The 26,650-nt window shown below is 50.0% G+C and overlaps 1 protein-coding gene across 1 annotated transcript in view; it reads right to left on the reverse strand.

Annotated features, from left to right (window-relative positions):
* Nucleotides 1–25,367, reverse strand: part of HTR4 (5-hydroxytryptamine receptor 4) — a 36,079-nt gene extending 10,712 nt beyond the window's left edge. Inside the window, exons 1-5 of the mRNA XM_069029285.1 lie at nucleotides 25,363–25,367; nucleotides 24,760–24,885; nucleotides 23,667–23,867; nucleotides 15,526–15,679; nucleotides 14,235–14,845 (exon numbers count right to left, since the gene is read on the reverse strand). Coding sequence (XP_068885386.1) covers nucleotides 14,235–14,845; nucleotides 15,526–15,679; nucleotides 23,667–23,867; nucleotides 24,760–24,885; nucleotides 25,363–25,367 — 1,097 coding nt within the window. The remainder of the gene's footprint in view (nucleotides 1–14,234; nucleotides 14,846–15,525; nucleotides 15,680–23,666; nucleotides 23,868–24,759; nucleotides 24,886–25,362) is intronic.
* Nucleotides 25,368–26,650: the final 1,283 nt, after the last annotated feature.

Genomic DNA, 26,650 nt, shown 5'->3' on the forward strand with positions numbered 1-26,650 from the left:
AGCCTCAAATATCCTGAAGGTGCCCAAAAGAAAAATGTCGAGCTCAACATTTGAATAAATCATGTCCAAGGGGCAGGAGAGGCAGAAATCTGAATATTTGCACAGCTCCTATTTGTGGGGAGGAGGAGGGGAGCCCAAAAACAAGGGATCATAATCAAGCAGATATTTATTTATTCTCTGATGGACTTGGGGTGTTTTTACTCACAGTAAAACCAGCTCTCAGCAACTCCTTTTGAGCTCATTCCTTAGAGAAATTCCCTGTGGATTGGGACATGACGTGAAGAGTTCCACTGATCAATGAATTGATTTTGATCACAGGAGGAGGTAACCAAGGCCATCAAAACCCCTGTGTGTGTAAACCCTTTATTTCCACAGCCCTGCTGTTAACAGCAGGTTATTTCTGTTATTTTGTGCTTTCTTCTGGTCCTTCTGCAGATCTGAGTGTCTTTCAGGGCCACCTCTGAGGCCCTACCTGTCCATTTCTTTATATATTGTTATCAAATTTGAAGTGCAGAGCAAACAAATAAGTTCAAACTTCTGAAGGTTGTGCCCTCCCTTGGCTGCCCCTGGGCCTGTCCATTTGCTGCTGCAGAGGAGACACCACAGCCCATAAATCTCTGCCCCAGCCCCTGCTTTGGTAAATAAAAGCTGCTCAGATTTATGTTTGTTCCTCCTTGAGGAAAAGCACAGCAGTGCTACAGGTGGCAAACAGAACAGAAAATTGCTTTTCAGCCATCAGGTTTCCACTGTAGCTGAGTTCAGTTTGGGCTCTCCTACAACAGCCACCAGTGTCACAAAATAAACCCAATTTTGCACCACACTTCCTTGTGTTACGTTGAGGCAACCAGTGATGTGCTTTGGCCAAAAATTTAGCAAATGGCTTCAAACTGAGAGTGGGTTTAGACTGGATATTGGGAAGGAATTCCTGGCTGTGAGGGTGGGGAGGCCTTGGAATGGAATTCCCAGAGAAGCTGTGGCTGCCCCTGGATCCCTGGAAGTGTCCAAGGCCAGGCTGGCTGGGGTTTGGAGCAGCCTGGGATAGTGGAAGGTGGTTTAGGGTTGAAACTGGATGAGGTTTAAGGTCCCTTCAACCCAGGCCATTCTCTAATTCCATAATTCTAAAAAATGAAGATCACCCTGCTCTGGCTGCTGCCTCAGAGAGGAAGTGAAAGAATTCTTGGGTTTATTTTGGCAGAGCTCTAACCCTAACCTACCGAGCCTGCAGAAATCCAAGCCTTCACTCCTCCCAGTTCCACAGGGATCCCTGTGTTTGGCCACGAGAATGGGGCTGTTCCAGGGGCTAACCCCAGCCCCTTTAAATAAACCTGGCTGGGGAAGCTGCTTCGGAAAAACAATTTATGTTCCTTCATGAAGCCAGCATCTCACACCCCTTTGCTGAGCCAGTTGTGAATTGCTCCCTTTCATCCTCTCCAGCTGTAAATCATGTTGCTTAATTAATCTTAATTAACTGTTGTGGGCATCTCTGGAGCTCAGTTCTCTCTTTATTTAATTACACTAACACACCATGTAATGCTCTCTGTTCAATGGGATGTTTTGCACCAGAGTTTAATCCAGAAGCTGAAAGAATTAATTAATTCTTAGAATGTCTCCAGAGGGGTGGCCAAGCAAACTGGGTTTGTCACAAATGCCTGGACTCTTCAGTGACCAGAATCCATCCCTGATATTGCACGCCTTGAGCCACAAACACATTTCCTTTTGCTGGGACTCTCAGATCCCTGAGGGATCTTCTGGAGCAGGAATCAGACCCATGGGAGACAGAGCTCTGGGATTTGTCGAGAGTTTACAGCTTGTTCTTGTTCCAAAAGCTTCATCCCCTGTGCCCTGGCCCCTCTCTGCATCCCCATGGCCTGAGCCAGCCCCCAAAAGGGATCAGCTACCCCTGGAATGGGAATTCCAGCAGGAAAAGCATCTCCCTGTTTGCCAGGGCTTCATGGGAACAGGGCATTCCCTTCCCCAACACCTGCCTGGTACCTCAGCACATCCACACTGATTTCATTGCCCAGCAAAGCCTGGAGCTGCTGGGCCTCCTCCTCTCCTCTGCCGAAAAGAAGCTGGGATGGCGAAATATGGAACCTTGCAGGAAAACTCTTGGAGCAAGGACAAAGGGGAGCAAAGGCGGAGACTGTCCTGTGACCCTGGAGCTCCCAGAGCTCCTGATGCTCCTGCTCTGCTTGACAGCTTGGCTTGTGATGATTTTGTCACCAGGATGTTCCCTCTAGCTGTGATTCCTTCAGGAACACACCTGCAGGGCAGCACAGGGAGCTCCACCACCCCGAAGATGGGCTGTTTAAGGGGAGCACATTCTCCCCACCCAAACACAACCAATCAAAGTCACTGTAAAAGTACAATTCTTCCCAAAGACAGACAAGCAGAGCCTGACTGGTTTGCTCCCAACATCTCCATGAACTTTCTGCTTCTTCTTGGCCCAAGCAGGGAGGTCTGGATGCATCAGCAATCTCTGCAGGGATCTGTGGGCCAGGAGAGCGTGGTGATTGTTGGAGACTCAAGTACTGAGGGCCAGCGTTGATCCATCCTTCAGGAATCAGCTTCATCCCAATGGAGGGAAGTTCCAGGTGGGTCAGGGCCCTCCCAAGCCCCGCTGCTGGCAGTCCAGTACTTATGGCAGTACCATTCCAAGAGCTATGACAATGACACTGTTTATAGCTCTGGAAATGGCGCTGCCATCGGCACCACGGCGGCGGCTCCGTCCCCTCCCTGCTCCTCCTGGTGCTCCAGCGGTGGAAGGAATGAGGATGGAGGAGCAGCTTCGGCTCAGAAAGCCCTGAAATCTTAAGGAAAAGGTCCCAGTGAGGGTGTCTGGAGAAGCCTTCAGAGGTGCTGGCTCCAGTCTCCTGCAGCCGGAATGTGCCCTTGGAATACAGAGCACACACACTGCGCTCTCTGTTTCCTCTTTGACCCTGGGGTTTAGCTGGAAAAAAAGGGAAAGCCTCTCTCTCCTGATTGCTCCCACAGCAGGTTCTCTCTCCTTTCCTTTGGATTCAAGCCAGAAATGCTGCACAGCCCTGGAGTTCATTTCTCCTGGAGAAAAGCAGGTGGAATTCACAGGGCACGCACCAGCTGAGCAAACTGCCCCAAATCCACTTCCCAGTGAATCCTGGAGTCACGCTGGCAATGAAGCCCTGGTCATCCTTACTGCCCTTTCCAGCTGGAAGCCTGTTCCAGGCTGGGTATTTCCATTGGTTCTTTGACAGCATTCCTCAAACCTGAAGGATTTATGCTTTGGAAAATTGGGCAGCCTCTGGTTTCTGCTGCTGAAACCTCTTTCCAGGACATCTGTTGTACCACTACAGCCATAACTCCCACCAGGGATCATCCTTATCACACCAACGAGTTGTTAAAGGAGGAAAAAAGACAAAAAGGAGCTTTTCCTTCTCCTTCCAGGGACATCCTGCAGCCTCCAAGGACGATTGTGGGGAAAGGTTTGAATTACAAGCTGAAATCACTTTCTCTGATGCCAGAGGTGTTTCAATCAGCTGTGCTCCCACAACAGGCACTGACAACTTCTCTCTCAGTGCTTCTAAGCCTCAAAAAAACCCCAGCACCATCTCCAATAACTTTTCTCATCAATAACAACTGTGACAAAATCAGCTGGGGGACATAAACAAGGACAAAGAAAGAAGCAGAAGAACAAGAAGCAGTTTTATCACCCCACTTCTGTCTCTAGACCAGGGAAAATTGGCCCAGAGCATGGAAGGAGTGCCCAGGGCAGGTTTTTCCAGTGCATTTTGCTTTTTTTTTTTTTGTTCTTGCTCCTTGTTGCTTTTTGAATCTGAGCAACTTCTGCTGCTGCCCTGACCTAGAGGGAGGTATTTGTCCCTTTGACCAGGGAGGTGTAAAATCCTACCAGACCAGCTGGGTAAGGTTTTGTGACTCTTTTGCATAGATATGATGGAATATCAAGATTTTCCTCTCTGTGCCCAGCAGGACGAGGGGAGAGGTGTCATGTCCAAGGGTCACAAACCCTGTGGAGTTTGGCAGCAGCGCAGCTTGGGTTGTTCCAAGCAGAGGCAACACCTTCACTGGAGAGCAGAGAGAGCAGCACACCCAGCAGATCACATTGGCAGCCTCTCTCCAGTGGAGCTTTTTGGGACAATTGTGGCCAGGATGGATCACAACAAAGGGATGGACACAGGGGTGCTTCCACAGCGATGAGAGCAGACAAACACACTCACATGAGGACATTTCACAGACACCTGACCCAAAGGACTGAGGGAACAACAGCCAGGTACAGCTGAAATTTAGACCTTTGAGTGCTCAGTGAAGCCTTAGATCCCTAAATGTGAAGAATCCTGAAGCCTTTCAGGTTGGACAGGGCTTGGAGCAGCCTGGGATAGTGGAAGGTGCCCCTGGCAGGGGGTGCAATAGATGGGCTTTAAGGGTCCCTTCCAACCCAACCCATCCCATGAGTCTCCATTTCCTCTGTGTCCTGGGAGGGATGGTGCCAGCTCTCCCTCAGAGGCTGGGTGTCTGCAGGGCAGCTCCAGGGAGCAGGCTGCACCCTGAGCACAGCTCTGCCTCCCCGTGTGCCCAGCACGCCCGGGGAACCCGGCTATGGAAGCTTCCAGGTGGAGGGAACAGAAACTGCCTCGGACTCTGCTGGGTAAAGCAACTGCTGCAATCTGCTGCCTCCCTGAAATCTGTGTCCTAATGAGGAATAAACAAAAGCACTGGAGGGAAAAAGGAGAGGGAAGCCCCTACCTGCCACAAATCTGTCGGGATAATTGCAGCTTTTGTGGGAGCTGGGCAGTCTGGCCAGGGTTTGGGGCTGCAGGAGAAGGGCTGGGTACAGGGGGATGCTGGAGCTGTTCTGGGAGTGTGGCACTGAAGGCAGAGATGTGCTCCCTGTGTCCTATCAGTCCTTGTGACTTGTCATCCCAGTTCCCAGACAGGGAGGCTGGGACCACCAGGATTTTCTCAGCCCTGGGATGAGCCCTGCCCCTTTTCCCTGCCCTCTTTCCTGAAACATCTTGAGCAGGAAGGCAATTCCACACTAATTCCATTTTTCTGGCGCTGCACTTCTGGAAGTGCCTGGCCCTGGAGCATTCCCGTGGTGGCAGGAACCCCGTTGGAACCTCTGAGGGAAGGGGAAGCCTCAGAGCTGTCAGGTTTAATGGACTTAAGACAGGTCCAGTCTGGTCTTGGACACTTCCAGGGATCCAGGGGCAGCCACAGCTTCTCTGGGCACCCTGTGCCAGGGCCTCCCCACCCTCACAGGGAGCAATTTTCCCTGGTATCTAAACCTCCTCTCTGTATCCTGCTTTTCTATGTGTGGTGCCCACTGAGGAGACCCTGCAGTGCTGCACCCTGGTCCTTGGAGTGAGAACAACCATCCCAAAGGGGAAAATCCCTGTTATCCACATCATCCTGCAGCCAGGAGCCCGCTCCCAACATCCTGTGAGACATCCCCAGTCCCCTGGGGCTGCTGCCTCCACCCCACAAGTGTTAAGCCATAAATAAAGGAGGGTTTCAATTCTGTGGCAATGAACAGTGACCAGACAGAGCTGCAGTAATAAAAGAAGGGACTTACAGAGCATGGTCATGGCTAGACAGGAGCTGGTCTGCTGCAGAGGAGCAGGAGGAGCTTGGAGACAGAGGAACAGCCACTTTTAGTGCAGGAAGGAGCAAAGACAGACACAGTGAGGGAGTTAAGGGGGAAAAAGGAGAAAACACAGCGATGGTTAATCGGGAAACAGCCCCACAGCAAACACTGAGCAGTCAGTGGCATCAGTCAGAGCTACAGCTCCAAACCTCCCACTAAAAAGAGCCTGGTTTTGGAGTTAGAACCACATGAGCCATCCGGTGGAGTCCTCCTTTCCATAAACCATTTGGGGAACCATTCTGCTTTCCAAGAAAATCCTTTTCCTGTCTCACCCATAGGGTTTTAGGCAGGAATTCTCTGCTGAGCCTGTTTTCCAAAACCTCTGCAGTATTGCTCTAGGAAGGGATTTGGGAGCTGGGTATTGCCTTCCTCCTGCTCATTCCATATGAGTTCCAACCATCCCTTTGGTCTGACTGAGGATTCTCTTTGGAGGAAGCCACGTCTGGCTCCTAAACCAAAGTCCAGGGAGCTGTAACTTGGCCACTTAATACGTCCCCATGGTAACTGCCATGCTCACTGCTAAAAAATCTGATTTCTGGAGGCAAAGCAGAGCTGCTGGAGTTCCCTGGCTGGTGATCCTGGAGTCTTTTGACAGCTCCCATGTGCTGGAAGTGTTGGGTTGGGTTTTTAAGTACAGATGGGAGAGCAATAGCTGAGCTGACTTAGTCTGCGGTGCAGGAGGACAGCAGTTACCACTTAATCTTTACTAAAGCTGGAACTATGCCTGGCTGCAAGGATGAGCTTTAAAATCCCCCTCTGTGGGCTGGGAACGAGGTGCTGCTGGTCTCTCACCAACCCCCTGAAGTGCAACAGGGAATTGCCAGGGGGTCCTAAAGCACTGACCAGCTGGAACCCCTCCCTCATCCTGCACTTTTCTCCTGAGCCAACGAGAGCCTGGCACAGTGCACGTGGCAATGAAAATTTCCCATGTAGCAGCAATCCCAGGCTGGAATAAATCAAAATTCAGGTGTCTCCAATCCCTGAAAGTTTAAACAGCTTTCCTTATGTGAGGAGAGGATAATGCACAACTGTCCCTGAAGGGAGCTGAGCCTGAAATAGGAGCTTGGAACACCCGTGTGTGCCCTGTGCTGCCAACAGCAGTGCCCACGAGGGAGGAGAGAGGGGCAGGGAACTGCAGGAGAGCCCAGCAGCCTGAGCTGCCCAACCATTCACTGTGGGACAAGAAGAACCCCAAGGTGAGCAGACACAATTTTAAAGCCAAATCTCCCCAGGCAAACACACGTGAAGCCAAGCAGAGGGGAAAGAGGGTTTTAAGGGAATTAATTTAGCTTGCAGCTTATTTGAAAGGATTTTATGGGCTTGTTTTAAAATGTGTCAAGGACAAAGATCCTTTCAAAAACAGAAGGAGGATGGTTTGTCACTGAGGGGCATCATTCCTTGCCCTGAGTTCCGGGAGCTGGTGTTTTACAGAGTTCTCTCACAGAACTGAACCACGGAATATCCTGAGCTGGAAGGGATCATCCAGTCCAGCTCCTGACCCAACAATCCCACCCTGGGCATCCCTGGCAGCGCTGTCCAAACGCTCCTGGAGCTCCGGCAGCCTCGGGGCCGTGCCCATTCCCTGGGGAGCCTGGGCAGTGCTCTGAGGAAAGAACCTTTCCCTGAGATCAATCCCAAATTCCCCTGACTCAGCTCCAGCCATTCCCTGGCCCAGAAGAGCGATCACTGCTTGGTTTTCCTCACTCCCACTGAGGCTGAAGGGGGCTGTGCCCAAGGATGGAGCTCCAGGGATGCCCAGGGGCTGCAGGAGGTGCTCCTGGGACACTCCTGCTGGATAAAGCATTCCCACCTTCCCCACTGCCAGCTCCAGAGCTGTGCTGGCTCCGTGGAACGCAGCTCCTTGAAGATCCCTTGGCAGCACTTGTGGAAGTGTCACTCCTAATTGCTTTCCTGCCGGTGGAGCAGTTGCTTTGTGCAGTTCTTGTCTCAAGCGTTGGATCCAAGTGTTATGAAGTGCTTTCAGTGCTAATAAATACCAACCATGGTGCTGTAAAAGCCTGTCACAAAAGCAGCACAGGGCATGAATCTCCCTGAGTGCATTCATGTGCCTTTAATATATCAGGGGAAGCTGGGACTGCTCCTGTGCACTGACAGATCCATCAGGGAGAAAGTCACTCATTTGTAACATTCATATGAGACATGAGCAGTTTCTTGATTCTTCTTTTCTTTTGTACTCGAGTTTGCCTGTTTGGCTCTGCTCTGTTTCGTGTGGCTTTGCAAAGTGACAAATTCATGTTGTTCCCTTCAATTCTTAAATAAATCTCCAAATGCGTTGCACTTAAACTGTTGTTTATGTGTCTTTCCAGAGCTGGCCTCACTTCAGTGGCACAAAAAGCATTGCCAGGACTCAGAGCTTGGAAGACTCGGAGGTTAAAGGAATTGTGAGACTTTGTTTTGAGAGAGAAAAGGACTTCAGAGCAGGAAAATGCTCCTGTGTGGATGTCACATCGTTTGGGCTTAATAGCAAGGTAAAGTATAAAAAAAAATGGGAAGGAGCTGCCCAGGGAGGTTTGGGGTCCCCAAGGAATTCCTGGAGGTGGCACTCAGTGCTCTGGGCTGGGGACAAGGTGGGGATTTGGCACAGCTTGGACTCAATCCTGGAGGGCTTTTCCAGCCTCAGCGATTCCATGATAACACAAACACTTCAGAGATAAAGCAAAAAGCTCTTTAGTGCCACGTGCTCTGCAGTTCCTGAAGTGTTTTGATGGATCAGTGGAGTGACACAAATTAACAGCCTCATTAACAACCCTTCTGCTAAACCTTCAGGAGCATCTCTGAAAGCCTGGCAGTGGCAGACACAATCCGCACTCCAGGGACATGACTGACTTTGAAACCACTGCCAAGGAAGGCTGAATGAAGCAAGATGGGAATTCTGGCTTCTGCGAGGGGAAACAGCACCAGAGGGAGGGAGGAATTCAGGATGAACCTCAGCAATGCTCCCAGTCCCAGCCCAGCACTGCTGGAGCAAGGAGAACTTGTACAGCCAAGCCTATCCCAAGGGCTGCTGTGCAAAACTCATTTCAGACCTGTGCCTGGAATGTGTCTGTGCCTTCTGGAATCCAGCTTAAAGGCAGCCCAGCAGAAGCCCATGGCAGGAGTCCCTGGGGAGTTCCCAAACTGCCTCCTAAATCTGGTTACCAGGGTTTTCAAATGCTGCTTTCTGTGATGGCTGGAACGGTCTGCCATGGGCACAGAGCAGGAAGATGAGTGCAGAAGTGAGGACTGGAAATCATCAGCTCATGCAGGAACAGCCCTAATCAGCTGGATTTAATGGGGATGGAGTATTTGCAGGGCAGGATGTAATTCCCACATTTCCAAAGCAGCAGTGCAGCTTTACTGGTGGCAAACCCAAACCAAGCCTGGCTCTGGATCAATTCCCAGGCCAGGTCACTGAGCAGCAGATGGTGGCAAGGATCACCTTTGCTATGCCGAATAAATCAAGCCAAACCCTCAAAGTGGCCATTTTTTCTGCTTTGAAATGGAAAGTTGAAGGTGGAAAGATGCTCAGAGCTGCCCAAGGGCTGGGATCACAGGTGGGTGAGCACTGCAGGCAACAGGAAAGATCCCAAAAGTGGCAAATTGGTAAAAAACAATCAAATCACAGCAGGTGTGCTGAAAGTCCTCAACACCTTCCTGGAAATTCCGAATTTCTGGCCAAAATATCTTGGGAATAACAAGGCTTTCTCTCCCACAGACACTCCAAAAGCCTCAAAAAGCAATTTTAACACAGCAACAGGGAAGCTTTTCTGCATTATGAGTGGTGCACACAGTGCAGAAATAAATTCTCCTCCAGCAATCAGAAAGGGAGAGAATTATTGAAAAGAAGAAGAACAAAGAAGCGAACCTAAAATGAAAATGCCCTTCCACAACTAGCTCTGAGTTGGAGATTCTGCTGCCCCGAGGAAAAACAGAACATGACAATAACTGCTGAGGTTTCTATAGAATTTCTAACCCCAAGGCACGAGGAGCTCTTTGCAAATGCTGATTTGCATTGCCTGAAAACACTTTGCTGATAAACCAAATTAATCTCTGGAGGGGAGAGAACCAGCCCAACACATTCAAAGGTCAGTTGAAACAGAAGGTGAGTAGGTGGAGAGCAAATTTCTATCCATAACAGAGTTTATTCAGGTACCAAAATTAGTTTAAAATCCTGTTTTGGACCTCTGGAATGAGGGGAGAGACCGGCAAAGGACTGCGAATTGGATCCAAGGTGTGATGCATTGTGAGGGATGTCTGTGTTTTCTCTAAATGCAGTTGTTTAGGTCACACTCCGTTATTTAAGTGGGAAGTTTCCACCAGGTCTGGGCTTTGCCATGTGCCAGGAGGAGCTGCCAGGCGTTCCAGCTGCAGGGAATGCGGTGCTGTGGCCAGCAGGGCTCTGCTCTGGGCCATGGATCCCTAATTCCAGCTGGAATCAGGAAGATCCTGCCCCACCACAGCACAATGGCCGTCATTACCCAAAGCACAATTAAAAGCAAAGATCAATTACACTTCAGTCGTTTCAAAGCTCAAGGTGCCCTTCAGAGCCTCGGCTCCCCCACCAGACACAAACTGAGGCAGGACTTCTAATCTTGAATCTTGTATTAGACCAAATAACAAAACGGGGTTTAGCTTCACTCTAATCTCTTTTTCCAACATCCAGGCATATTGCAAGAGATGATCTTTTGAAAATTGAAGGAAACTGTGCTATTTCAAAACTCTAATCCCCTCTCCCCTTTGTAAGAAATAAGATAAATATCTTGATTTCACTCAGCACAGTTACAGGAAGCTTTTCTCCTGTCAGAAGCTCTTGGTTCCCTCTGGTGAGGTGTTTTTGGAGCTGGGACAAGGCTTCAGCAGTGACCTGCTCTTTGGGGAGCAGGGTTTTGGGGAAGGAGGGTTCCTCTGACACGGGGGGACATCCACATTCCTGGACCCGAGGGGTTCTCTGCTCCTGGATCCCGCAGCAGATCCCCAAATCTCCCCCACGCTCCCTGACTCAGCCCAGAGCTGCTGTTTGAGGGACCCCGATGGTCTCAGCTCCCTGTGCCCTGCTCAGGACCCCTCACAGCCCCCAGTCACAGGGGGTGTCACACCAAAGGCTGGCACTGTGCAGGCTGGCACTGCTGCCAAGCTGTGAAACCACGCCAGGGAAGTTGGAACATAAGTTTGGTTGTAAATATTGGCAAAGCTGCATGAAAAAATTAAGAAAGCTCCTTCGAGAAATGACAAAACTCTTTTTTTAGTTATTACTGAGTCTAATCATCTCCTGTATTTTTAGAGAATCCCTTCCCAGGTTGGCAGCTAATGAAATTTAGGTGAAAACCAAATTACCTCTTGACTATTTAACAACATTAGCATTTACAGGCAGCAATCGGATCCCTGAGCTCAGGCTGTGGTCTGGAGCCACTTCTGCTGGCACAGGGAACTGATCCCTGAACTGAAACCTCTGGAGTGGAAAACACATCTTGAGCAACCTCTGGCTGCCCTGCTCTGGGGCTGGGGCAAAACGAGTGAAGTATCACTGAAATCACCATTTTTAAATGCTCATCATTTGCTGTGTTTCTCAAGCTTTTGCTCAGGAATTTCCAAAAAAAGAAAAAAAAAAAAATAAATTAATGGGAATGTGCTTTATCAGCACCTTGGCAAGGGGGGAAGTTCTTCCCTGAGGGTGCCATGAATAAAGGAACTGCTGGAGAAGGGACAACACAGACCCCAAAGCTCTGCAGGTGCCACCAGCACAGAAACTCCACAGTTGTCTCCAAAATGCCTCCAAAAATGCCCTGTGAAAAATGCAGAAGGAGGGAGGGCTGGGGAGGGAAGGGAAGGGCAGAGCAAGACCAAATGATCCACCTGGCGTTAACAAACTTGTAGTGGAGAAGACAGAACCTGACAGAGCTCTGATTCATCTTGCAGGATCATTGAAATTCCCAGGCAGTCACAATTTTAACCCTTTCCCAACCCCCAGTACTGAGGGTGTTGCTCTGCCACGGAAAGCTCTGTGGTCTCTGCATCTGTCTCAGTGCCCAGGGAAGGATAAGGGACAAGAGGAACAGGAGGAGATGTTTTACCTGTAAGCCCAGATCTGTGAGAGAAACCTGCCAGATCCACCAGGAGCAGCTCTGAGGAACAACCTCTGTGTTTCCTGAGCTAAGCCACAGCTGCAGCCCATGAAATCCCACCCTCACAGGTGGGATGGGATCACTGCTCCACCCCCGGGACCACCCTATGGTGGGGGAATCCTGGCTGAGAGCCACCCACCACAAACCATTCCAAAAAAGCCATCACAAACCATTCTGTGGTTCCATGATTCTGTGATCACTCATCCTTTTGCTCCACAGCTCTGACCTCTTCCCTACAATCAGCAGGGATTTATTTTTATTCCAACAGATCCAGGAGTTGTTAAACCTCTGCAAACTGGAGCCCTGAGTAGCTGCACTCCAGCTCCAGTGGCAGCAGGGGACACTGGGGCTCGCTGCAGTGCCAGCCCCAAGGTGCTTGTTTCTGGTTCTTCCCACTTTGTTTCTCTTGGCTCTTTCAAGAGAAAAATCAAGATGTGTTTTCCTCTGGAGAAATCCAACTGACATTTGGAGGAGACCTCTCTGTGCTGGAAAATGAGTGGTAAATAAACCTCTCACTAGAGCTTTCCCTGAAGGGACCAAAGCAGTGCTCTGAGCACTTCTGAGAGGAAATGGGAACACATCAGAGTGACCTCCCTGACCCAAATGCTCCAGGGTTTGTCTGCTCTAATCATTGCTCAAATATATTTCACCCAAAGTCGTCTCCTTTGCTGTGGCAAAATTTCACAACTTGTTTTATCCAGGAATTCCAGCAATGCTGACCTGGCTCCCCATCCACTTGTGCTGTACAGGAGTTCAGTGATTCATGGAGGCAGGAGTTTGTTGGTTTGTGTTGAATAAATATCTGCTTATGGCAGAAGAAATGCAAACAATCTGTTTCAAGGGGAATACGGAATTTTTCAGATGATTTTGGCTTTTTTTTTTTCTGGTGTTGCACAGAACCCTGAACACCCAGAAATCTCCACCTATTTACCGTTCATTATTGTGCTAATTTTTGTCAGGCTGAGTGCCCCACATTCAGCACAAGGTCTGTCCCTCCTGCCACTGCTGTCCCTGCCAGGGAGCAGCTGTAAAATCCCACAGGCACAACGTCCCCGTTTGCAGAAGCTCTTGGTCAGGAAGAAGCAACTTTGAGGTTGGAAAAGGAGGGTCTGATCCAGGTGCAGCCCCTGTGGAGCTCCTCAGTGGGGTCGGGAGCAGCCAGCCTGACAGGAAGGTTTCAGTATTTCACTGCTGGACACAGCCCCTTGTATGTCAAAGGCAGAAAAAACTCTATCTATGCCTTGGGAGAACCTGCCTAACTAACTTTCTCTTCCATCCAGGCTGGAACCAAACTTTTTGGTATTTAAGAGCAAAGCACTGAAGAAATAAAAATTCCTCACCTGACATTAACTATGCACAAACTAAAATTGGTTGGGTTTGCTTTAATGCCAACCCCTCTGTCACCACCATCAGTGCAGATTCTGCACCAGGGACAGAAGTCACCCTTCTTATCAGTCCCAAAGCTGGGGAAAACACACAGTAATTGCTCTGTGAAGGGCTGGTGTGCAGAGCTGCATCCCCCCAGCACCTGGAGAGGAGAGGATGCAGCAGTGGGAAGTGGGAACTGGGGAGATTGGAAAGGCAGGAGATAATCTGAACAGAGCAAAACAAGATTTATAAAAAACAGAAGTGGACAAGGGCTGCTCTGTCCCTCCTCCCACCTCAGCACAGGAGCATCTGGATGTCCCTGAGAGAAACAGGCTGAGCCTGGCACGGTGCCACACATCCATCACATGCCCAGGGCTCTGGGACGGGGCACCATGGCCACCAAACAGATTTTAATCAGCAGAAAATAAATATGGTGTGATGCCCTTCATGGCTTAGAAAGCCTGAGGGGTCTGACTCAAGCCCTGCCTCACCTCCCATCCATTCCATGGCTCAGGACTCTTTCCAAAGCTTCAGAGATCACTGCAGAAGGGAGACCGGGACAAGATCAGAGCCAGCTGGGAAGTGCTTTGGGTCTGGTTTAGTGTCTGGGTGGATTCAGCTCCGAACACTGACACAGCCACCAAGTCCTTGTCTGTGTGTGGAGACTCAGGCACGCACCTACCAAAACCACCAGACCCAGACAAAATCTCTGGACAGCTGCACAGAACCTCTGGTTCTGTCCAGAGCCTGCAGCTTGTTCTGGTATTTTGGGAATTACCTGTACTTCCCTCCCTTCCTCCTGCTGTGCCTCTCACCTCTGGCTCAGTGTCCCATCCCCCTGAGCCCCCCAAATCCCTCTGTTGTTCCCCTCAGACCAAACAACACCAAAATTCACACACAATTTCTGCATTCTCCCAGCTTTTGCTGAGCACCCCTCTGGAGAAACTGCACATTCCAGCACGTTCCTGCTCCCTCCAAGCCCAGGCTGTCCGAGCACCCTCAGGATTTCTTTCGCCCCATCGCTTTCTACGCATTTAACCCACGGAGATGTCGCAAAACGAACTCAATCCCGCACAAATTCCTCCTGCTGGTGCAGCACTCACCTCAGCACGTGCGTGGAGCCGTTGATGGTGGTGGTGGAGCAGGGCACGGTCTGGCCCAGGATGGAAGGCCTTCGGTAGCGCTCATCACCGCAGCACAGGATGATGAGGAAGGCACGTCTGAAGGCCTTGTTGAGGAAGGCGTAGAGGAAAGGGTTCAAGCCCGAGTTGATGTAGCCCAGCCACAGGAAGGCCGTCCACAGCTTGCCGGGCACCGTGTAGTTTATGAAGGGATCCACGATGTTGGTGACGAAGAACGGGGCCCAGCAGAGGCAGAAGCAGCCCATGATGATGCACAGGGTCTTGGCAGCTTTGGTCTCGGTTTTCATGCGGTGGGTGCTGTGCTGGTCAGGGGGGTGCTGCCGTGGCTCCTGGGGCTGCTGCCGTGGCTCCTGGGGCTGCTGCCGGGGCTCGGCCGGGTTCCCCGCGCGCTGCAGCAGCCGGATCTGCCGCGCGTGCGCCCGCGCCGTCACGTAGATGCGGTGGTAGGCCAGCACCATCAGCAGGAAGGGGATGTAGAAGGCCACCACGGAGCAGGTGATGGCGTAGGGCTTGTTCACCATGAAGATGCAGTAGGTGGAGTTGGAGGCCTTGTTGAACTGCCTTTGCTGGATCTGGGGTGCGGAGAGGAGGATGAGGCAAGGAAGGAGGGGAGACGTGGGAATCAGAGCATGGGTTGGGTTGGGAGGGACCTTAAAGATCATCTTGTGTCACCGCCTGTCGTGGGCAGGGACACTTTCCACTAGACCAGGCTGCTCCAAGCCCCATCCAACCATCCTTGGACGCTTGGACACATCCACAACCTCCTTGGGCACCCTGTGCCAGGGCCTCCCCACCCTCACAGGGAAGGATTTTTTCCCAATATCCCATCTAACCCTGCCCGCTGGCAGTGTGCAGCCATCCCCCTTGTCCTGGCACTACAAGCTCTTGTTTATTCTAACAGGAACAATCCTGTCTCTTATTTAAGTGAGAGCTGCAAAGGCCAAGGGGACCAAGGACTCCTGAGGTGTTTGCCAGGGGCCAGCTGGGACTTGGCCTTTTTTCCAAGGACTCCTCACTGAACTGAGAGTGAACGTGGGTAAAATCCTCTCCCAGGGCCACCACTGTCCCAGTGTCAGTCCTTCCAGGACAGAGTCACTTCAACCCCCCTTAAAAATCCCCTCCAGAAATTCAGCAGCCCCTCTGCACTAGGAACAGAAAGTTTCTCCTTCTTTTTCCCTTTCCCTGAAAATCACTTTTTAAAGAACATCCAGCACCCAATAGATTGGATTGGTGTCGCTCCTTGGCTACTCACCAGATCAATGATGCCAATGCTATTCCAGCCTTGCATGATAGGGAGGAAAGAAATGAAGGTTGGGATTACCCAGCACCCTCCCAGCATCACCGCGATGCGCAGCGGGGTCATCTTGTTCCTGTACACCAGGGGCTGGCAGCAGATGGCATAGTACCTGCAGGGCAAAAACAGGGGAGAAACTGGCAGGGGACACTTCCAAGCCTTCTAAAAATTAAATTGTAAAGCTTTTCCTCCAGCTTGTTTCACCCCTTTCAAGATAAAGGGGAAAAAAAGTCTGTAGCCTGCTTGCCTTGGGCCTCTCACACAGGAGCTTGGGATGTTCCCACAGCTTCATGGTGGCTCGCAAGGAAAAGCCAGAGTTTTGTGCTTTCCAGCCAGGGAGAATGAGGCACAGATCAGTCTGTGGGTTGTCTGAGGTCGCAGGGCAAGGGAGAGATTCCATATCCAGCCCTCCTCTCCCTCTGCACCACGGGTGTCCCCACCCACCAAGGACATCCCTGTCCCTTCCTTCCTGTCAGCTTAACCAAATTTCCGACCTGCACTGGACATTTATTGTGGCAAGGCTGCAGAAGCTGTAACCACAAATTAGCAAAGCCTCCCAAAGCTGTGAAAATGCCAGGGAAATGAAGGGTGCTTTTCCATAACCAAGCTCCCTTTCTACTTCCCAGGAATCCACCTCTTTTCCAGCTGGGCTTTAACCTTCCCAAGGACAGGGCAAAGGTGTCTTTGCACCATCAGGGGGATGTGCCCTGAACTCTCCTTCCTCCTCCTGATCCATTCCAAATATCCCAAGTATAACAGGTCCCTGGCTACTAAAATAGTTATGGCCTAAAAACGTCTTCTCAAAGAGATAAGAAATCAAATTTTCTGTTTGTTTGATCCCTGTGCCACCCGCTGCCTGTGGATCTCTGCATCAGGAAGGGGTAGCAAACCTAAAACTGGGAATCTCTGGCTCTGAAATTATTATTTATTCCTAAGAAGACCAGATCAGCAAATATCCAATTGCAGACTTTCAGTGGTCCTGACCTGACAATCAGTCTCAGGTTCCCAATAAAATTTTTTTTGCTCTTTAGATTTTTGGATTTCAGCACACTCTGTAAAAAAAATTATGAGGTCAGCAGAACCATGAATTAGAGAAATTAAATCAGCAAGTACACGTGTGTGTATTCAGGAGCTGCTCTTCGAGATGTGCATTTATTTCATCAAGATTTGAGTGGGAACCAGGAGCTTTGTCCTAACCAGGCACAAAAATACAAGAGCTTCCATTTTTTCCTAAGGCCTTTTTTTTTTAAAGTCATGTGGAGTCAACTGAATTGCTTTATTTTGATAAAATCAGATGATATATTCCACACAGAGGCTTGAAATAATATCAAAGTGTCAAAAGAAAACATTTCTTAAAAGTCTCTTAGAAACAAGATTCAAAATGTCACAGGGGAAAAATGCTGAAACAGGCATTCAGCTCCTGCAATTTGATAATTCCTCCATTCTCCTCTGGTTTCCTGATGAGAAATCAGCCTGTTCCTCTGGAAAGCTGCCCTCCCAAAGAAATGGGGTTTGCCAGGAGCTGCTCTTTTAGGCCTGTGGGTGAAATGTTCCTCTCGTGGAGCTCCAGCTCCCCTGGGGCTGATCCCTGTCCCAGGAAATGAAGTGATGCTGAATTCCAACAGGATTTTTTGGGATGTTTATTGGGACAGAGGGAGCTTCCCTCGGCATCAGAGCTGCTCCTCTGACTCTCAAGACAAAGGATCCATACCTGCACTATTTAATTGTTTCTTATCTCAGAGTCACCCACTGCAAAGTGCTGGACATCAAAGGCATGGAGCCAAGTCAGAGAGACTCCATTCATTTGCAGAAAGGGCAGAAGAAATCCAATAAATAAAAGGATAAACCCAGCCAAGACAGCAGCTGCCCTTTGACAAGTTGGATAAGCAAACAGGAAAGGAAAACCACTGTACACTGCTAATTAACTGCAGCAGGAAAACAATTCTTGCCAGCAGTTGGAGCGATCACATTTCTCTGCTCCTCTCCCCGCTGCAGCTGAAAGAATTGCACTGAATTGTTCCTGCTATTAAAGGCCATTAGAGTAAAAATTATGCCTGTAAAAATGACACCTTAAGCTCTCATATTTCTTCCCTCCCAGTGATTCAGCAGCAATTTTCCTCCACTTTCACGTCAAAAGATTTTATTTTATTTCATTTTCGCTGGTGCGCTCAGCGAGTCAGGCTGGGCTCCTCCTGTCACTGTTTGGGGTGACAGGGTGCCCTGAGCAGGGTGTGGGTGACAGCTGTGTGATGGGGAGGGAGGCAGAGGAGCACAGCACCCACTTCTCCAGAGCCCAGCAGGATTTCCACCCAAGGAGCCAGGTAACAGCGAGCTGTGAGTGCCAACAGAAGGCTCGGAAGTCACACCGGTTTCTGATTTGATGTATGTGGTGGCCTGAGCATTTAAGCAGCTATTTGTTCACTGGGAGAAAAGTAATTATATCTGTGAGATTATCAATAGTTGCAGTCAGAGGCTGGAATAAAGACATGCTCTGTGTTTCTGCTTCATTTCAAGGCAGAGCTGTTTTGCTGGGCTCATAAGGAGTATCTGTTATTGCTGCTGTGACAGTGTGATGGATGAACATCAAATGCAATGCACACACATGATTAATGCCATGTCCAGGCCCAATTAAATATTAATTCTCTCGATTATCAGTCGAGTTCCTTGCAAATGTTCACTTCCCTGTTACCTATGGCAAAGCAGCTGAACATCCTCTCCTCTCCTCTGCAATGACATTCTCCACTGAAGGGGAAGCACAGGAATCCCTTCCTGGAGCTGCAGCTCTTCCAATAAAGCAAATGTTATTATAATGCTTTTCCTTTTCCCTGTCAGACATTTGCCACAGGAATGAATCAGGTGCTAACATTTTACAGGTGGCAGAAGAGAAGAAATCCATTATTTCTCTGGCCTTATGGCTCTTCTGGCCTCTGCAGGAATCACAGAGTCACAGAGAAGGGACTTTGGAAGGGACCTTAAAGATCATTTCATTCCATCCCTGCCATGGCAGGGACACCTCCCACTGTCCCAGGCTGCTCCAAGCCCTGTCCAGCCTGGCCTTGGGCACTGCCAGGGATCCAGGGGCAGCCACAGCTGCTCTGGGCACCCTGTGCCAGGGCCTGCCCACCCTCATAGAGAAAAATTCCTTCCCAAATCCCATCTATCCCTGCCCTCTGGCTGTGGGAAGCCATTCCCTGTGTCCTGGCACTCTCTTTCCATCTTCCCTCAGGCCCTGCACGGTCCCAGTTAGGAACCACTGCAGTTCCACACCCTGGATCTGACTGACAGCAGCCCAACCCAGCTCTGGGCCCTGGCAAGGAATTATTTATTTATCCAAACCCCTCCTCAATCCCACGGCTGTGGAAGAGCTGCCCTGGAGTGCTCAGCTCCTGCCTCAGGCCCGGTGATGCTCTGACCACACCACTGCTCCCTCCTCGCCTCCTGGGCACTACGGGAACAGAATTACTGTTGTACTCTCCTGAGCTGCAGGAGAGAATTCCTTGCCCTTGGGGAGAAATGCAAGGATCTCCCTGGTTTGCAGTGCAATTTGGAGCTGGGAGCCTGTAGGCACTACCCTGCAAGGAGCTCTTGAGCTACCTCAGACAGACAAATCCACCCCCACCCTTATCCACAGCCTGGCTCTGGGGGTGGCCCCCACTCCAAACTGCTTGGTGTCATGTGCATATGCAAAATGATGTACACAGCATCTGCCTGATCATCAGCGGGGCCAGGATGAGACACAGAACAGTCACCGAGCACTCACACTGAGTAATAGTTCACCCCCTCTTCCATAATCGAGGAGAAAAGAAGACAAAAGGATGGGAAAACCGAAAAAAAGAAGGCAAAAGGATGGGAAAACCGAAAAAAAGAAGGCAAAAGGATGGGAAAACTGTGGGTACTACTGAGTGTCTCCCAAAGTTGGGGTGCAAAGCCAAGCCCTCTGTCCATGGGAAGTCACTGCCCTTGTCCTTGTCCCTCAGGGAATCCAGACTGGGACAGAACCTCCAGCTGAGCCCTGACCAAGTGATGAACCTAAGGAGCCACGATTTCAATTTATTTGTGCCTGTGGGAAATTAATCCAGCACTGCTGTTGCTGATGTTTCAGTGAAAACAGGTTCTGGCCTCCATATAACCAGATTTTAACATTTTTTTGGAAAGAACAGCTCTTTCTATTTTCCTTTTTCCCACTGAGCAAATAAGCTTTGGGCTCTCATTGTGCCAAAGCAAACAAAGTTCTGCATCGTTGGTCCTGAAAATGTCCTGAAATGATTATATCTAACAAAATTAAATTCATATTAGAAAAACAACGGCCTGCTGGTGTTGAAATAATTACACTGAGGAAATGCTAAAGAGAACAGTTAATTGGAGCTGGATAAATTTAGCAGGGAATACAAACAAATGTGTGCTGCCAAATGGAGAGAGAGGGCTCCTCCATGGCCCCCGTGGGGCTGAGGTGTGTGGAGGGTTATTGGCAGCAAGAGTGGCAAAATAAATGAAATATTTCTAGAGGGTTTGCAACAATTAACAAAGGACAGAGCATCCCTCAGCCTGTGCCGTGACCATTTGCTCTGGGATTTTCCTTAACGCTCTCAGACTGGAATCCTGCAAACCCTGGGGTGGTTTTTGGGCTGGCAGGGACAACTCCAGAGCTCTGTCACCTCTCGCAGCCACAGGGACAGGCTCCAGCTGTCTTTGCTCAGCCCCTTCCTGCGCTGCCTCTCCGTCCCTCCACCTGAGCACTGGGAGCCGTCCAGATCCAGGTGAGACGGGCACAGGGAATTTACAGCCTGGCCAGGACTCCAGCTGGAATTTGGGGCATTTAATCAGACTGTAACCATTAATTACTGACAGCTGTTCAAAGCTTAGGAACTCTCCCCACTAACAATCTCCCCGTGCCCCTGGGCAGCCGGGGGTGTTCCACAGGGCACCGCTGGGCACGGCGGCTTCCTCCCAGTCTGGGAAAACACCCTGTGCTCCCAACCACGGCCTGGGCATCCTTCGGGCACCAGTCCATCCCTCGTGCCTCGTCTGTGATGCCATGGCGAGGGGATGAGCATGGAATGCTGTGCCGGAGCGCTGGGAGGGCAGTGCCCACGCCGTGCCCCTCAGGGGTGCCCTCCGTGCCCCGGCACAGGGACAGGGCTGCTGTCACAGGATGTCACCACAGAGCACAGGGCTTGGGAGGCTTTACAACATCACCTCTCCCACAGGATTGGGCTAATTTGCTGCCTGAGCAGTCCATTAATGGTAATTAATGTTTGCAAACGGCACAACGAGCATCTGTCGCTCTGCTCCGCCGCTCTCTGGATGCATCTGCCGTGCTTTAGCCCTGCTTTAGCAGGGATTTTGGGCTGTGCCTGAATGTAGGATCGGCTTGGGATGGACAGACACACCCAGGGCTGGTTTGTGGTGTGCAAATGTTTGGAATACTCCAGCAAAGAGAGCACCCAGCAGAGACACAGCCTTGGGGAGAACTTCCCGTGCTGGGACAGCCGGGAGGGTGCAGGGAGCAGGGTGAGGATGCTCCAGCTGCACCCAGAGGTGCCAGATGTGCATCCGAACCCAAAACCACAGATGTTGTTGTTTTTCCCCCTCACAGAACTTTGAGAAGTAATTGCAGTGCAAATTGGACTGCAAATACTGGAGGGAAAAATTCCCTTTCCTGACAGGTTCACCGTATTCGGAGACTCCCTCAGAGCTCCTGGGTCTGTTTATCTGCAGTGCAATTATTTTTTATTGCACTGGCACAAAGAATGGACATGTGTGCCTAAAACATGCAATAAATAAATATTTCAAGGGTAAACCTCCCTATTATATTAGAATATCAAAGAGGGGATGAAAAACCATAAGGCAGTGGCAGCAAACTTTGCATTCAGTGAGCCCTGAGCCACCTTTGCTACCTTGGAAAATCCTTTTCCAGCTGAGACTGACAGTGGCTCTCTGCAGTACTTTTCTCCCTGTGTCTGAGCAGTAAAATCAGTTTATTATGTGCTGGTTCCTCCAGATTTTCTCCAACGCCTTGGAGAATTCAAGCCTCAGTGCTTGTTTCCTTCTTTTCCAGAGGCAGCAGTGGAAACAGATACAAGATATTATCAGATAAAAGTCTTTTCAAGCAACACTTTGTGAATAATTTGAAGGGAATGACTTTCCAAACAGAGCCTTTACGATTAGATTAACCACCCAGTTTTCTTTAAAAATCCCTTAAAACTCACACTTGCATGTCCTGAAATAAAGCAGAAGGCAGGAAATAGATCACAGAAAAAAGTACCCACTAGCAGCAGCAGACTCCCATAAATTCTGAATGAACACAAGAGCAAACAGCTAAAAAGAATTGAATTAAGCCCTGGGAAGGAAGCAGCGCTGCCCCTGCAGCCCAGGGAGGCACTGGGGATGGAGAACAGATCGAAGCTGGGCTGAGTCATCCTTCCCTCCACAAAAACCTCTCATTCATCCACCTGCTCTGCCCTTTTGGGGCCATCCACTGCCTTCTCCTCATCTATTCTGGCCCCTTCACACTGTTCTCAATCAGTTCTCACTGTGGAAAAAACCAGCTAAAAACTGTCAGAGAAATCCAAGTTTCTGCCAGCCAGCTTTAAAGCCCAGGTGGAGGGGTATCCCTAAAGCATCAGCTCCGAGCCACGGCTGCCCCGGGATCTGGGGGACAGATGGGGACAGGCAGCAGGCTCTGCATGTGGGGGATCTCCAGGAGGGCAGGGAAAGGGGGAACCTCCTTCCTGTGCCCCCCCCCACGGGAAGATCCTCATCCCCTGCTGCAAATCCAGAGGTGAAATCCCACTTTCCCTTCTCTCCACAACCCTCACTATTTAATGAAGAGCCTGGAGAATCAACCTGCAGCATTTCAGAGAGCGAGGTCACGTCCAGAGCACGGTGCCCAACATCTGCTTTCCTGGTAATTGGCTCAGAGTGGCAATTTGTCAATGTTTTAAAGATAACGAGCTTCCCATTTGTGTCCCAGCCATCGAAACTTGCAGATAAGGATAGGAGCTGTGCTTGTTGGACACCAGCTTCTCTCTGGATACAAAACTGCCTCTGCTGGTGCCCTGTCTCCCACCCCAGAGCAGTGCTGCCCATCAATACAGAGGTTAAGCAATTTTTTTTTAAAGTCTGGCTGCGCTCAGACTCTCAAGATACTGAAATAGCACATATTCAAATATCAGCTGTCACAGTGACGAGAATAATTATGGTTATTCTGGCCCTGTTAGCAATACTAAGTAACAGTGTTTTTAAAGGTATTGAAATCTCCACACAGAACTCAAAGGGGAAAAAAAAAAAGCTCTAAATATTATCAGAATAGCCAGAATGTTTTCTACTGAGTGTTTATCTTGTGAAAAGTTCTTATGGAAGTTCTGCCATTTACCCTGAAAAACTGCAGACAGCAGTCAAACAGAATTGCTCGCCATAAATTACTGAGGCTTTGGGCTTTATTTTTAGGTGGCAAGAAAAGTTTGAAAGAAAGGAAAGCTTTTAGGACCTCCCAGGAGATTTAGGCTGGAAAAGACCTTCAAGATGATCCTGTGCCCCATCCCCACCTGTGTCCCCAGCCCAGAGCACTGAGTGTCATATCCATCCTTGGGCACCTCCAGGGATGGGCACTCCAAACCTCCCTGGGCAGCCCCTGCCAAGGCCTGAGCACCCTTTCCATGGGGAAATTCCTGCTGCTGTCCACCCTGAGCCTCCCCTGGTGCAGTTTGAGGCTGTTTCCCCTCATCCTGTCCCTGTTCCCTGGGAGCAGAGGAACATCCCTGCTGGAACAACACCCTGTGCACGATGCCCCTCCCTCTGCCACAGCTCAGCTCCCTCCTTTGGACACAGCCCAGGTGTCTTTTTCTGCTTCCAAGAAGGAACAGAGCCACCCCTGCTCAGTGCTGCCAGCAGAGCTGTGCACAGAACAACCCAGGCCCTCACCATAAATCTCACCCCATTCCAAGTTGCTCTGCCCTCATCAGGATTCTCTCCAAAATCACCACTGGGAGAGATTCATTGCTCTGCCATTCCCAACAGGTCCATCTCTGCCCTCTGGCAGCTCAGGATAACCAAAAACACAGCAGAGACTTCAAGCAATGCCAGTGTCCAGCTCGTACCTGTCCAGGGAGATGCAGCAGAGGTGCAGGATGGATGCTGTGGTGAGCAGCACATCCAGGGATGTCCGCACCAGGCAGAACATCTCTCCATAGATCCAGTTGTCCTGAACCAGCTCAATGGCTCCAAAGGGCATCACCAGCACCGACACCAGCAGGTCAGCAAAGGCCAGGGAAACAATGAAATAGTTGGTCTTGATTTTCCTGCAAGGCACAACACAAAATTAGGGTGGGTTCAGTGCAGCAACCTCCACACATGGAGAGAGATTCCAGCCTGATTTTGGGTTTAATCTGCTCCATCACACTAAAAACCCCTCCTTAACACACTCCTCACTTTATATGGTCCCCCCTGGCTTGCTCCTGGCTTTTAAAGCCAAATATCCACCGTTTTCCTGGCATAAACACATCTTTCTGCTCACCCAGAGCAGGCAAATGGATGTTCACAGGCCTCTGCGTGTGGCTCAGCCTCACAGCTTGCACTGGAAACTCTGGGGTGGAGGAGGGGGATTTTATTTTAACTTGTAAATGGAGAAAATCCTTCCAGAAAGCACAGAGAATAATCTAGACTGAAGCTGTAATTTTAACTTGAAGAGTACTTTTAAAATCACAACAATAAAATAGAATTAAATCCATTAAAAATCCCACGCAGCACACAAATAGAGGCTGTTAAATATCCTTTTCTGCTCCTAAGGCTGGGCTGACAATTCCCATGGTTAGCAGCAGCCTCAAGACAGGAATTGTGCCTGTGACCTCCTCAAACTGTGGGCAACACTGTCATGGTGGTGCTGCACAAGTGGCCCTTGGTCTGTGTGGATTTCTGATGAGCTCGTTGGGAAATCGGAGATGGAAAAGGGGCAGGGGCCAACCTGCTTCTCCCAGGAATTGCTGCTTAGCGGTGTTTTTCCCTGATCTGCCTGGTTTTCTACACTGAGCATGCTAGAAAGGATGGGGATGGGAATTAAAACGGTGCCAGTGCTGCGGGATGAGCTGAGGGCAGTGTGGGTGTGCAAGGCAGGGGCACCTCCCTGGTGGCACCTCCTGCCCTCAGCTCGTCAGGAGGGGTTTGTCCCCGTGGTGGCCACCTGGGCGGGCTCACCTGAGCTGCCTGTCCCGGCACACGGCCACCATGACCAGCAGGTTGCCCAGGATGGCCATCAGGATGACGGCGGAGATGAAGGAGAGCAGCACGATCTTCTCCGCGATGCCGAAGCCCTCACTCGAACTGGGAGCACACAGGGAGACGAGAGAGAGAGGAGAAGAAGCTGCAGCAGCACGGGGAGGGGTGGCCCAGCGGTGCCAGCCAGGGGCACTGGCGGTGGTGGCAGCAGCTGCCTGTGCCTGTCACTGTGGGCCACTCCCAACAACCCTTTCCATCCACGGCCATTCCCACCCATCCCACCCAGCAGCACCAGGAGCACCCCCACAGCACCCACAGCTGCCCAGAGCAGGATGAGCCTCCACACACCCTGGAGGAGCCCATTTAGGAGAGCTGGAGTGAGCTGGGCCTGATTCCTGACAGCCTCGCTCAGAGCCTCTGCACAAAAACGTTTCCATCCTCTTTTCACCCCACTAAATAATGTTATTTTCATGCAGAAGCATTCTGGGGGTTTTTTTCCGGTCGTTTTTCCATTTCTTCCCCATGGTTTTAGTATCACAAAATCACAAAATGGTTTGGGTTGGAAAGGACATTAAAACTCACCTCATCCCACACCTTCCACTGTCCCAGGCTGCTCCAAGCCCCAATGTCCAACCTGGCCTGGGACACTCCCAGGGATGGGGCAGCCACAGCTGCTCTGGGAATTCCATCCCAGCCCCTCTCCACCCTCACAGGGAAGGATTTTTTCCGTACCTGTAACCTAAATTTCCCCTCTTTCAGTTTGAACCCATCACTCTTTGTCTGTCACTGCAGCTCCTGATGTGCTGTGACAAGGACTAATGGGTTCAAACTTTCCTCAAGATGAGCGTTTTACATCTTGAATTTTGAAATCTACATAATGTTTTGCCTTTTCCTCTCTTCCCTTCACTCTGTGCCACAAAACACAAAGCAGTCTGGCTTTTCTATTTTTTTTTCTCTTTTTTCCCCTTTTTTACTTAGTAATTTTTCCAGAGTTAGGGAGAGGAAATAAATTCTTTTCCGAGTGCCCAATTTCCCCCTACCCCGAGATCAATAATTTCTTTCAGCTAATGAAGAGGAAGAAAAAGGAAGAATAACACAAAACCCAACACACAATGTCAGCCATATTTTAAGTCTCCATTTCTACAAGTAATTTGCTGTTTCAAAGAAAGTTTTTGGTTTTTCTTTTTTCAGAGCTTGCAAAGCAGGAAGGTAACACCCAGCATGCAAAAAATTCCTCATAAACCTGGTTTTATCACAAAATTTTGAGCCACTTCTCTTCTAAAGCTATTTCTAATGATAAATCCTGAATAAAATGCATCCTAAACCTTCACCTGCTTGTGCCTGTGGGAATGGAGGTTTTTCCTGTTATCAAGTGTGCCTGGAGATAAACTGCATTAAAAGCAACACTTGACACTAATTCAGCAGGGAAATTTCTTCTCAGCCTGCAGAGCTGGTGTTGGACACCCAGGACTGATGCTGTGAGATTGTTCAGGTAATTGAAAAATGGAACTGTTACTCTGTTTTACCTTGACTGACTCTGGGGTCACTTTTTATTTACTGAACAACATCCCGGGCTTTTTACACTTCATCTCACTGAGTTCTCCTGATTTGGAGAAAAGCTGAAAAAGATCAGAGACTTCTGGCACACAGAAATGTTGAGTTTTACTCATCCAAACAAGCTCTGGAAATGCCAAAGGATCCCAGCCCTGAGCCACATCTCACCAGACACTGCCTGAGGGGTTTTTCACCTCCAGGAGTTCTAAACCCACATTTCCCACCCCGTGCACCACAGACAACCCTGCCCTGAGAGCGGTGGCATCCTGGTGGCATCCCTGGGCAGAACTGGTCACCACCCAGGCTCTGAGCAGAG

Source organism: Aphelocoma coerulescens, chromosome 13 (genome assembly GCF_041296385.1).
Source record: "Aphelocoma coerulescens isolate FSJ_1873_10779 chromosome 13, UR_Acoe_1.0, whole genome shotgun sequence".
In the NCBI taxonomy this organism is placed as follows: Eukaryota; Metazoa; Chordata; class Aves; order Passeriformes; family Corvidae; genus Aphelocoma; species Aphelocoma coerulescens.